This window comes from Solanum verrucosum, unplaced genomic scaffold (genome assembly GCF_900185275.1).
Source record: "Solanum verrucosum unplaced genomic scaffold, falcon-dt-bn FXZP01000085.1, whole genome shotgun sequence".
Lineage (NCBI taxonomy): Eukaryota > Viridiplantae > Streptophyta > Magnoliopsida > Solanales > Solanaceae > Solanum > Solanum verrucosum.
In genome coordinates, this window is record NW_026019839.1 from 2,585,963 (window position 1) to 2,599,490 (window position 13,528).

Here is a 13,528-nt window from a genome sequence, read left to right on the forward strand (position 1 = left end):
AAATAAAAAAAGGCATCCACCTTCTCTGTGAATTGGAGTTGTTAGATTTTGTATTTCAATATTGTCTTTTCTCTATGCTAAACCGATGTCCAATTGTGATTAATTACATTCCATGTGTTGATTATTTTAATTTAGTGAGGTCATCCTAATACAACCAAAACATACACGGTAGATTGAGGTACGGAGATGAGGGTAGATTGTATGCATACCTTACATTTATCATAGAGGTGAGGTAAAGATGTTGTTTTTGATTCAAGATAAAAAGAGACTAAAGTAATGATATCATCCATTAAATATTACAATTCAGTTTTGGACATTACTACTTCAGAAATAAGAGTAGATGAGATATTTTATCATCATATAAAGAGTTTTGGTTCGCGAAATACACTTAAAAAGCTTCAGGTCATCTACCATATCATTCTAATTATCCTAACTATAATTTTAATTTCAACTTTTTTGATCAATATAGAAAAGTACACAAAAAAATAATGTAAATGAAGTTAAGTGGTCTAGAAAAAGTTGAATGAGTAATTGATTAATATAAGCTTACTGTGAAGCATCTCATTTTCTTACTTATGGAATAACATATAGCTTTGAAAATGAACTTTAATTTATTATAATAGGAAACTATTGGCCTTACCTCTATCCATGGTTGGTTATGTGAAGCAAATAATTTCATTTATTTGGAGTTTTCTTGTTATTTTTTTAATCAATTTCTTTATTACCAGGAGTTTCTTTGTGGGGATATTTTGTTGAAAAATCATTTCTTTTTATAATAATATACATGTATTCAGGAGTTGGCACCAACAATAATGTAGTTCTTGGTCATAATATTTTGCTCTGTTTCTAAACTCAAACAGGTGATGGAACTTAAGTTTTGTACCTTTTTCAGCAGCTAGTTTGGCTTCTTGCATTTTAAAAATTTGATTACTAAGGTGTGTGGATTGTTTTTTAAAGCAACTTGGGCATACCCAACATTTGGTTATTTGCTTCTTTTTTTTGTACCTTTTTAATTTAAAAGTAGGTGCTTAAAAACATTTTTTTGCCTTTTTCAAACACCTCCCCCAAAAATATGAAAGAACTTATAAACTAAAGCTACTTAAAATAAGTCAATCCAAATACTCTCTACATCATGCATTATGCAATTAATGCATCGTTTGATAAAAAGACTTCATAGCTTTTTTTGTACTCTATCTGACATGTTTCACGATTTACCAATTTATTAATTTAAAAAAGTAAAAGTTATAATTCTTACACTTATAAATAACTCACCATCTGAAACTGTCATTGTGCTGCTTTGTTTGTCTCTCCCATGCTGCTTGAATTTTGTGTGTATGATCCTTCCTTGCTTCCAAGATAATATGCTTCTTGTACACTTGGTCACATTTATTTTTCTGATTGATATATGTCATTTTTTGTGGGTATAGTATGATCATGTGTTCTCCACTGTCTTTTATTGTGATGTGATTTTTTATTGAGTTATCTATGACATTTATTTTCTTGTAGACTTAACACTAATTGTTTTATTAATTGCTATTCTTTCTTCATTGTTTATTTATTCTTTTACTTGAGCTTGATGCACTTGAGCCGAAAGTCTTTGAAAAATAGCCTTTCTACCTCTACAAGAAAATGATAAGGTCTGCGTATACTCTATTCTTCACATACCCTATGTAGTGAAATTTCAATGGGTATGTCATTATTTTACTCTATAGCAAGCTAGTAACAATTCAGCCCATTAGAGTCATTTTATATTAGTATTTAGTAGCTGATGATGTTTGCTTTCCAATCAAAAGAAGCAGAAGAAGAAAAAACTAAAAACTAAATTTTGGCTATGCATAGGTAGGTGAATCTTAGTGCTATCAAAGGATTTGTACAAGCGACAACTTGAACTTGCTACTATTTTTGCAATTAAAGGGTATGTCCACTAAATATATATTTACTATTGATGTGTAAATTTTTTAATATTAAGGGATATATGTGAATTTTTTGTATTTTGAATTCATTTTTGAGCTATAAATAATTCTTATATTAGTAATTTTTTGTTATGCTCTAGTTAAAATTTAAACATACTTTACTATGTTAGTAAGTTATCTACAAACTATGACATAATAAGTATTTGTAAATTAATTTAGGATATCTTTTAGTGCTAAATTTAACAAAATATGGATTATTGATTTCTTTCAATTTTTTCTCAGTAGTCATATATGATTTCATTATGCTTATTATGGGTATTTAGATTGCATTTTTTGCATTTCCATATTAATTAAAACAATAGCTAGATAATTCAATTAGTAGAACCTTCCTTTGCCTTAGCTTGTAATTTTAGAACCTTTTATTGGCTTGAAGTATAAATTTTATCCTATTGAAATACATAAGATGAACTTTCTGAATCAATTTTGTTGCATTAGTTCCAAGCAAATGATATTTGCTTTAATAATTTAGTTAATTGTATGGTAAATAAATTAGTCATTTATTTTCTAAATAAAGCTGGTAGTAGTAGTTCCGTCATTAAACTGATATGAATTTATTCTTTTGACAGATGAAATATTTGAAGTCTAAAGAATGTGCCCTTGTAGACAATATATAGAGCAAGTTGAAGCAAATGGAGTTTTTATTGTTTGGTTTGAATGTTTTAAAAATGTCTTTTATTTCATTTTTGGTAAAATAAAAAGATGGTGTAATTTGTACAAATATGATAATTTTAGGATTTGACAAGAATAATGTCATCAATTTAGATGTATACATTTGTATTTGTGATTCTTTAAATATTTGTAATTGACAGTAAAGTTTTATATTAGTATTGATTGATGGGTTTCATTTTGGACGCGGGTGTAAATATATGGGCTTCTCAAAGCATATGAAATAATAATTACTACTATTTGATAATCATTGGGAAAAACATAATTTTGTAATTAGATTTATGATTATTTCACATTAGCAAAGGAAAATGGGTTTTTTAAAACTTGTTAACGACTGATTGTCAGATAGTTAAATAGGTATTAGCGTAGGGAAATTTTACAATAGCGAAAGGAAAATTGGTCGCTAAAAAGTATATATAACGACCGGAATATTCTTCGTCGCTAAAATATCTTTAACGACCGAACTTCAAATCCGGTCGTTAACTTTTTACGACGGGGCTATTAGCGACCGGTGACGACCAAATCTTTTTCGGTCGTTATTGACATACAACGACCGGATTTAAACTTTCAACGATCGAATTTTCCCTCGCTAAAGATCATTTTTCTTGTAGTGATGCAAACCATCTTTTGATCGTACTTGCTACAATTGTGGAGAGCCTGTGCATATGATGAGAGATTGTCCCCATCCACGTGTGTTAGATTCCGCGCAACAGCAGTAGTCTAGAGCAATGGTACCCACGGAGAATAATAATAATGGTAAAGGACATCCACAAGGTGGGCGAGAAAGTAATCAGCGAGGCCGTGGAGGTAGAGGAAATGGTAATGGTAATGATAATAGAGGTAGGGGTAACGCGCAACCAGGTAGGGAAGTAGCTCAAAAAGATGATAGGGCTCAATGTTATGCTTTTTCGGGCAAAAAAGAGGCGGAGGCGTCCGACACGGTGATCACATGTACTATTCTGGTCTGTGACTGGATGGCTAGTGTGTTGTTTGATCCGGGTTCTACTTATTTGTATGTATTTGTGAGATTTGCCTATGATTTTGAGATGATTTGTGATATTCTTGACGCCCCTATTCGTGTTTCTACCCCAGTTGGAGAGTCATCCATAGTTACCCATGTCTATCGTGCTTGTCCTATTGTGTTTATGGGTTTTCAGACTTGGGCTGATTTGGTGATTTTGGATATGATTGACTTTGACATAATCTTAGGCATGACTTGGTTGTCCCCCTATTATGCTGTGCTTAATTGTAATACTAGGTCTGTAACTCTAGAAATTTTGGGAAGGGAAAAATTAGAGTGAGAAGGGGTGTACGAGCCTAAGCAAGCTAAGATTATATCCTCCATTCAAGCTAGTAAGTTAGTAGAGCAGGATTGTTTGGCTTATTTGGCTCATGTTAGAGATGTTGAGATTGAGGCTCCATCTGTTGGGTCTATTCATGTGGTGTTTGAATTTAGTGAAGTGTTTTCTAATGACTTACCCGGTATGCCTCCAGATAGAGATATAGATTTTTGCATTGATTTAAGAGCCTAGTACTCATCCCATTACTACCCCTCCATATTGCATGGCTCCGGTAGAATTAAGAGAGCTTAAGTCTTAAATCCAAGAGTTCATTGATAAATGATTTATTCGCCCTAGTGCTTCCCCATGGGGTGCTCCAGTTTTGTTTGTTAAGAAGAAAGATGGTAGTATGAGAATGTGTATAGATTACCGGCAATTAAATAGAGTCACTATTCGAAATAGGTATCCCTTGCCTAGAATAGATGATCTTTTTGACTAATTGCAAGGTGCAGCGGTTTTCTCAAAAGATTGATCTAAGATTCGGTTACCATCAATTGAAAATTAGGCCTGAGGATGTGCCCAAGATGGTGTTTAGAACTTGTATGGGCACTATGAGTTTTTGGTTTTGTCTTTTCGTTTGACTAATGCGCCTGCAACTTTCATGAGTTTGATGAATGGGGTGTTCAATCCATTTCTTGATTCCTTTGTGATAGTCTTTATTGATGATATTTTGGTTTATTCGAAAAGTGAAGAAGAGCATGACAACCATTTTCGCACTGTTTTGGGTGTTCTTGGGAAACAAAAGTTATATGCTAAATTTTCAAAGTGTGAATTTTGGTTGAAATCAGTTGCATTTTGGGGACATGTAGTGTCAAAATAAGGTGTAATGGTAGATCCTCAAAATATTGAAGCGGTTGGAATTGGGTTAGGCCTAGCTTTGTGACGGAACTTATGAGTTTTGTGGGACTCGCTAGCTATTATCGTCGATTTGTTAAGAATATTGCTTCATTTGCTACTCACTTGACCAATTTGACCAAAAAGGATATGTCATTTGAATGGACTGAAAAATGTGAGGAGAGCTTTCAAAAGCTAAAGACTCTCTTGACCACCGCGCCCATTCTAGCATTACCGGTAGAAGGTAAAGACTTTATAGTTTATTGTGATGCTTCTCATTCTGGATTGGGAGTTGTGTTAATGCAGGATAATAGTGTTATAGCCTATGCGTCGCACCAATTGAAGGTGAATGAGAGAAACTATCCAACCCATGATTTAGAGTTGGCAGCGATAGTATTTGCTTTTAAGATCTGGCGGTATTATCTTTATTGTGTTAGGTGTGAAGTGTTTACCGATCATCGTAGTTTGCAACATGTGTTCACTCAAAAGGATCTGAATTTGAGACAACGAAGATGGATATAGTTACTTAAAGATTATGATGTGACCATTCAATACCATCTGGGTAAGGCTAATGTTGTGGCAGACGCTTTGAGTCGAAAAGAGGTAAGTATGGGTAGCTTAGCTTACTTGAGTGTAACCAAGCGACCTTTGGCCAAGGAATTTCAGACCTTAGAGTCCAAATTCATGCAGTTGGGCAACTCTGAAAGAGGTGGGGTGTTAGCTAGCATTGAAGTTAATGCCACGTTCATTGAGGAGATCAAGGCCAAATAATTTGAGGATGAAAATTTGAACGAACTCAAGGAGAATATGGCGAATGGTAAGGCACAAGAGACCACTCTTGATGCGGATGGTGTACTCAGTGTTAAATGGAGGATTTGTGTTCCTCGAGTTGATGACTTGATTCAAAAATTGTTGGCAGAATCTCATGGTTCGCGATATTCTATTTATCTGGGTGTGACCAAGATGTATAGAGATCTGAAACGAATTTATTGGTGGTCGGGCATGAAAAAAGACATAGTGAAGTTTGTGGCGAAGTGTCAAAATTGCCAATAAGTGAAATATGAACATCAAAGGCCTGCAAGTTTACTTAAAAAATGCCAATTTCGTAATGGAAGTGGAAAATAATAGCTATGGATTTTGTGGTTGGTCTTCCCAAGACTTTGTGGAAGTTCGATTCTATTTGGGTAGTGGTTGATAGATTGACCAAGTCAGCCCATTTTATTTCGATAAGAATAAATTATAATGTTGAACAATTGGCTAAAGTTTATGTGAAAGAGATAGTGAGGTTGCATGGGGTGCCCCTTTCTATCATCTCATACCGTGGTACCGAATTCACATCCAAGTTTTGGAGGAAATTACATGATGAATTGGACACACAACTCACTTTTAGTACAACCTTCCATCCACAAACAAACGAACATTCAAAGAAGACTATTCAAGTATTAGAAGACATGTTGAGGGAATGTGATTGACTTTGGAGGGCATTGGGATAAGTTTCTACCTTTGTGTGAATTCTCCTATAATAATAGTTATTACTCCAATATTGATATGACACCATTTGAGGCATTATATGGGAGGGGATGTAGATCACCCATAAGATGGTTTGAGGCTGGAGATGTGAAACCTTTGGAGGTTGATTTAGTGAAGGATGCTCAAGATATAGTGAGGAGTATTCAAGCTAAACTTTAAGCAGCCCAGAGTAGACAGAAGAAGTATGCGGATCATAAGGTAAGAGACCTGAAATTTCAGACTGGTGAGAACGTTCTTCTTAAGGTATCACCCATGAAAGGGGTGATGAGATTTGGTAAGAAGGACAAGTTTAGTCCGTGATATATTGGTCCCTTTGAGGTTCTTGAATGTGTAGGGCCGGTGGCGTATATATTGGCTCTACCCCCTAATCTATCCAGTGTTCATCCGGTATTTCATGTGTCTATGTTGAAGAGATATCATGGTGACAGAGATTATATCATTAAGTTGGACTCAATTGTGCTAGACAAGGACCTCAAATATGAGGAGGAACCGATTGCTATTCTTGATTGTGATGTGCGTAAGTTGAGGACCAATGAGATTAAGTCCGTGAAAGTTCAACGAAAGCATCGTCTAGTTGAGGAAGCTACTTGGGAAATCAAAAGGGACATGCGAGAAAAGTATCCCCAATTGTTCGTCGCATTAGGTACTACATCTTTCTTTCCTTAGCTTATTTTTCTTAAGTTTTGTCACTCGGGGATGAGTGATAGGTAAATTGGTATCTATTGTAACGATCGGGTGCCGTCGTTATAGAAATGCCAACGCAGGAAAATTTGGGGTCGGGAAAACTTTTTCGTAGTATTTAAATTTTTCCAACCTTGTCCAGATTTGGAGTAAATCGGAGTCCAAGGGGTAGGGATATCTGGTAACAATCGAGTGGAGTAATTATGGTTTTTACTGCATGAGTAGATCGCTAACTTGTTAAGGAATCCGTACGACTTTACGAAACTGAATTCGAGCAAGTAGAACTCTCGGAATCGATCTTAGCACAAAAGGTATTTTTTTAGTGTCGTGGGTTAGAAGTGTGTTGTGAAAGGGAAATTTTGGAATTCTTTAAATATCTCTCTATTTCATTTTGGCCTCTTTGGAGCTGGGTTTGGCCGCTCTGGCGGAGCCGCTATAATGGGATTAGGGTTACTGTGGCGGGTACGACGTGACTTAAAATCGTAGGTGAAAGACGAATAACTCATTGGTTCAAGAATGCCGCTTTGGCGAGAGTTATTTCCGTTGTGGCATCGCCGCTGTGGCGGGGTAGTGGCCGCGTAGCGGGCCCGACGCGAATTAAAGTCGTTAATAAACCCCTAAACGACCTCATTATGCACTTTTCAACTTTTAGAGCTAAGGAACGACCCCCAGGCGACTCATACTCATTTTTCACCATTCTTGAGGCTAAATGTAGAACGTAATAAAATGGGTGAATATTGATGGGGGAGGGTTTTAATCTTGAATCTATGGTGGAAACAACCCTTAATTGGATGATTGAGATCATGGGTTGATCTAGAGTTTGTTAGATTTGTTGGTAATTCGGGTAATTAATAATTGTTTATTGATTCTCGCATTATATTGATTGTTTGTAGACCAAGAACAAGCGGAACGAATTCGGAAAAGGAAGGATAAAGTTTCTTAGGGTTTCAAGTTTGCTTTGAGGTAGGTGATGATTGTGTTTCTATGTTTGTGTGATGTATGCTTGTTCTTGCTTCATTGTGATACTTATGTATGTATGAATGTTGCAATGTTGATCACACTTGTTGTAAACGAGATAGATGAATATCATTGCCATGAAATCATGACTTAAATGTATGATCTTGATGATGTACTTGTGTTTGTGATTGTGGTGTGTGAATGAGATCGAATTGCCACGTTCCGGCATAACTAACTTGGATCGAATTGCCACGTTCCGGCATAACTAACTTGGATCGAATTGCCACGTTCCGATATGCTAACTGTTTGGGTTTGGGTTCCATGAGAGGACCAATGATGTGATGATAAATGTGAAATGTGTTGTTGATTCTTCATGTTAATGATGTTGTATATATTGATGAATATGCATGTGATTATAATGTTGTTTGACTTGCTTATGTTGCACTAGTGGGATAGCCGCGTGTACCTACCAGTACACTGTGGCTGTATACTGATTCTACACTTGCTCTTATTTTTGTTGAGTACAGGGCATCTTCACGCGACTATTGATAGACCTCGCATAGAAGATCAGTGATCGTTGCTTCGAATTCAAGGGTGAGCCAATTCTTCCGAGCTGCCATGGAATTCTCTTTCGTCTATGTCCATCATTTCCGAACATAGATATTTGTTCTAGTTGGTTGATTAGTTCATTAGTTTGGGGATGTATCCCTTCTTGTTTAGACTTGGATAATTTGTTTAGATGTTTTGGCACATTGACTTTCAGGTTCTAGGTTGTTTATTCCGCATTTGTTTAGTTAATTAATTTACTTCCGTAACTTATTTGCCTTAGTATTGTTTAAGTTGCTTAGTTTGAGTTGTAGTAGTGATTTTCCCACCGGATGGTTAGTGTGGGTGTCAATCACGACGGTCTGGATCGTGACAATCAGTACTTAAAAAACTCAAATTTCATACTTTAAAATCTATAGTCAAACCGTTTATTTTCCACTTTAAAGTTCATCATGCATACAAGGGTAGATCCAATGCTTTCAAAGCAGAACATAATTTTTTGTATAAAAAAAAACTCATAAAATTATCAACAAACATTAATTTAATATAAACTCATAATTGTTAAAGTATAACCAATAATTTAGTGTTACGGATGTTAATGGTCGAATCCATCAATTTAAAATCATGAATTCACCTCCAAAGGCATAATATAACATGAATGGATTGTTTGATACGTAAGATAAGAATACATTTAGGTAATAATTTTTTCCATGTTTGATGTGAGATATTAGCTAATTCTAGGATTATTTTATCCCACCATAGGTACTAAAATGGTGATATTACTATTCCATAATAAGGTGGGGGTAAAATAGTCTCATCATGCAATTCTCATAGGAGAGATATCCTTATTTATCCCATCCCTTGTACCAAACGACCCCTTAGAGATCTAGCCACGTCGAAAATGCAACAAAAAAAAAAAAAAACAAACAAACAAACTAGAGGAGAACAATTAGAAAAAGCAAAGGGGCATAGAAAGTTCAAATGGTTATATCCCCTTCTTACTAAACCAATAAATAAATTCACAAATTTCCTCTAGCATTCCAAACCCAATCCTCTCAATCGTCGAAGCCAATGTCGACACATCTATAGCATAATCCTAGTGATTATAGTGTGTAATGGAGGCAAACTTGGGATCTAAAGTCGGTGAGTTCAGAATGAGTATGCTCTAAATCATTACATGTATGTTTTGTCAATCTAGCAGAAGAACATAGAATTGAAAGGTTAAAATGAGCAGAGCAAATAAATGAAAAATCAACCTTAACGAATTGTATCAACTATTTACTTGCTTGTGGCCAAGAGCCAACAAATTCTTAGGAGGTTAAACTTGTGCAGATCCTAAAAACCTATGCTTCTTCACAATCGTTTGTTTTCTATTTACAGATGGAAATTAAACAGCAGATATAATGCACGATGAGGTTAATGAGAACAATAAAACTAGCAATGCATAAATATGTGAAAGAGCAGGAATAATCTATGTTTAACTGAGATCAATGTCAATCTGCTCTGGGATTGCCCTTTCGGTTTGGTTGGCACTGAGCTCCACACCTAGCTGTCCCTTATCGCCCGCGCCAAATGCATACAGCTTACCAGATTCTGTCAATGCAAATGTGTGGGCATTCCAGTATATTGAATTAGTGAGGCTTATTTGCACCACTCTTTCATTCAGCTGCTTCAATGATGTTACAACCTCGGGGAATAGAACATTTGAGTGCCTGTTACCCTGCATTAGTAAAAAAGGGGAAACTTTTAAAAGAGAAAAAGGTAAATGAATTCCCAGAACAGATGAAAACAACGAGTAAGCAAGGCAAATAGACTTCTAAAACTATATCCCGCATCTCATTGTGGACGAAAAAACAATATTATGACAAGGGCAAACCTGTGCTTCAGCAGCAGCAGTATTATGTCCTAGACTAGATGATTCTCCACAACCAAATGAATAAACATTTCCGTCATCAGAAACCACAAAGGTTGTATAGTCCCCTGTAGCAACATAAACAGCTTTTACGTTGCTTAGTGCTTCCACTACCTTAGGAGCTGATTCACAATCTTCATTACCGTGACCCAAGCACCCATAACGGCCCCAACCCCATGTACAGACCCTTCCATCTTTCCCAACAACAGCAGCATGCCAAGCCCCAGCTGCAACAACTGCAGGCTGAATATTCAAAGTCTGAAATTGTTCAATTAACCTCGGGACTTTTTCATCAGTTCGTGTTCCATGACCAAGCTTTCCACCCAATCCACAACCAACAGAATACACAGACCTGATGTTGGCAAAAAGAAGATGTCAAAGAAATCATTTATTGATATGGTACACATAATATGATGCTTAATGAGAAAACATTTAGATTCTCGTTAGAGTATTTGAAATAATCGCTTGCTAGGGTTGCACATTGAGTGATCAACATGCGTATATCAGCGTAATTTGGTATAAAGTCACTTAGTCTCAAGTCAATGAAACACACTTTCTAAAAGGTGACTTACATGCCACTAGGTTGACAAGCCAGAGCAAGAAGGTAGCAATATCCTGCTGCAATTTGCACCACTGGAATATTCTCTAATGCGCCTAATAATGGACGGGGTTCCAGATCAGCTTGCTCAGTTTGATGACCAAGTTTAGTTTCATTTCCCCAAGAGAATGTATAAACCCTTCCTTCTCTTGATAATACGGCAGTGAAGAAATTCCCAATTGCAGCTTGTACAACAAAGATGTCTTTTAAAGATTCAACCAGCTGAGGAGTTGTCACTACTTTACTTCCTTGGATACCATACTCAGCTTCGCCAAACGATTCTTTGCCAAATGCATACACCTTCCCAGTGTCACTGATCAGCATAGTCCTGCCAGCCCCTACAGCTGCCTGAATAACACGAATGCCTTGAAGTGATCTGGAAAATAGAAGCTCTATTAAACTCCCTGCGTTTCTCAATTCACTTAGCCATACAACTTGAGGTGTATATATATATATAGAAAATTAGGAACCTAATCGGGTGAGGCCGCCATTCCTCTTCTGTGGTTCCATTTCCAAGCTGCCCTGAGCTGTTAGACCCGAATGAGTACGCAACTCCTTTTGAACTCACAGCAATACTATGACCAGGGCCAGCTACTGCGTGTGATTTTTCCCGCCTGGAACATGCTTCCCCAGCTAGCAGGAATCTTAGAACAAGCTTCCAGGAGCCCCCACATTTTAGCTTCAGATCATGACATTGCTCCTGAGTCATTGGCTTAAATATAGCTCTTTTTCGGCACATATCAAGAGCTGCCAACTCCGCTAAGGAGAGCTCATTATCGGGTGCAAAGTTTGCAGGCTGCCGAAAGAATGAGCAAGTAGCCTGCAAAACACATTATAAAGGAAATGAGCAGCACCATCAATTCTAAGCCAAATTAATGACATAATATATACAACACCAAGTAAATAAACACTTGCCTCTAGAGTTGCAAGGTCCTGTGGATCCAAATTACATCCAGTAAGCACATGAAGAACGATAGACGGGTTAGCTGACAATGGGAATTCGCCAGGAGTCGCATTCCCAAAACAGTGCCTCACTTGTCTTTGAAATGTTGAGTTTACAATAGTAGCAGCAATAGGTTGTTCAGCAATGTTATGGTATTGAACACTCGAGGTTCCACTCGTCGAAGCGTCCATGGGCACTGCTAGATTCTGCAGTGCCCAAATTAAGCAATGGGAGGATTTCTAAATCACTATAAAAAGCCCAAAAATGCACATACATAGAAAAACCAAAAATTACAACTCTGAGCACATTCCAATAATCATCCCACCAAAAAGTTTCCATTTTTAACAAGTACCAATTCAAGAATCTTGAAGTTTTACCTTAAATTAGAAGCTGATCATAAAAATTTCAAGCCTCAGACCTACAAACAATAGAAAATCATCATCACTCAAAAGATTGGTCCAACATAGAGGACTTGCATTCAAAACCACAAAAAAAAGTGAAGAAAAACAGTAATTTACAGCAACAAGCAACAAAGACAGATTCTACAAGAAAACCCAACTCAAGGGTTACAGATACAGAAAGCCAAAGATAACTGTAACGTCAAGGATACCAAAATACCAATTTTTCAACAAAGGATATTCCTATATCACCCCACCCCACAAAACAAAATTGATGATCAATCAATCTGACATAAAAAAGTTTCAATCTTCATTATGCTAAAGGTCTAAAGATCATCAGATGATCCTATCTACAAGTTCAATTCATCATCAAAATCAAAACACAAGTGAGAATTTTGATGGGTAACTCTTAAAGTCTGTATATTTTGATCATCAAAGATCCAAGAAAACATCAAAATCAAGAAAAAACATAAAATTATTACATGAGAAAGAGCCCCAAAGATTCCTCAAAACCCATATGAATTTTTTCAAGAAATCTATACAATTTTGATCAAACAAGATGAGTAATCAAGTGGGTATCAGATCAAAAAGACTGATCAAGCTTTTATTTTTTTCACTTTTATTTTTACTTTTTTGGATAACAATATAAGCAGAAAAAATAGGTGATTTGATGGGATATTGTTTCTTGAAAGAAATTCAATTTTCAAGAGAGAGAGATTAGTTCATTTTTTCTGAGAAATTTATATATATATATATATAAAGGGTGGAACCGAAGGAAAGATGATGAGGTGTCTTTGAAGAAGAAAAAGGCAAAGTTAGAGGTTTGGATGGCCTTTGCTTATATATATACTGACACCACACATTGCATATCCATCATTGCTGTGTACCCTCAAACTACGCTAGTTGCTTTTTGCACGTCACCCTTCTTTTGTTACCTTGTGGGTAAATCTTAGACTACTACCATTTTTTGTTTGTACTTTTACCCTTGGAGGATGGGAATTACTACTATACTTGATGGATTGCTAATAGAGTTTAAGTAGGCGTTTGGCCATGCGATATCATATCACGGTATGATGTCGTGAGATGAAATCAGCGTTTGGACATGCGATTTTACGCTGATTTCATCTCACGATTTCATATCATGAGAGGT

At 36.2% G+C, this 13,528-nt stretch overlaps 3 protein-coding genes across 3 annotated transcripts in view; 2 read left to right on the top strand and 1 right to left on the bottom strand.

Moving 5' to 3' along the window:
* Positions 1 to 13,528, top strand: part of LOC125815441 (uncharacterized) — a 426,658-nt gene that overhangs the window by 210,922 nt on the left and 202,208 nt on the right. The gene's annotated exons all lie outside the window — the stretch shown is intronic.
* LOC125815227 (glyceraldehyde-3-phosphate dehydrogenase, cytosolic) overlaps positions 8,931 to 13,528 on the top strand; it is a 613,914-nt gene continuing 609,316 nt past the window's right edge. The window contains exon 1 of the mRNA XM_049494672.1: positions 8,931 to 8,935. The gene's annotated coding sequence lies outside the window, so the exon portion shown is untranslated. The remainder of the gene's footprint in view (positions 8,936 to 13,528) is intronic.
* Positions 9,768 to 12,965, bottom strand: LOC125815010 (ultraviolet-B receptor UVR8). The gene is made up of 7 exons (XM_049494430.1): positions 12,861 to 12,965; positions 12,358 to 12,398; positions 11,953 to 12,227; positions 11,508 to 11,857; positions 11,012 to 11,413; positions 10,404 to 10,791; positions 9,768 to 10,247 (listed from the first exon to the last, which is right to left on the bottom strand). Exons 3-7 carry the CDS (start codon positions 12,169 to 12,171, stop codon positions 10,005 to 10,007), a joined length of 1,602 nt encoding a protein of 533 aa, XP_049350387.1. The 5' UTR covers positions 12,172 to 12,227; positions 12,358 to 12,398; positions 12,861 to 12,965; the 3' UTR covers positions 9,768 to 10,004.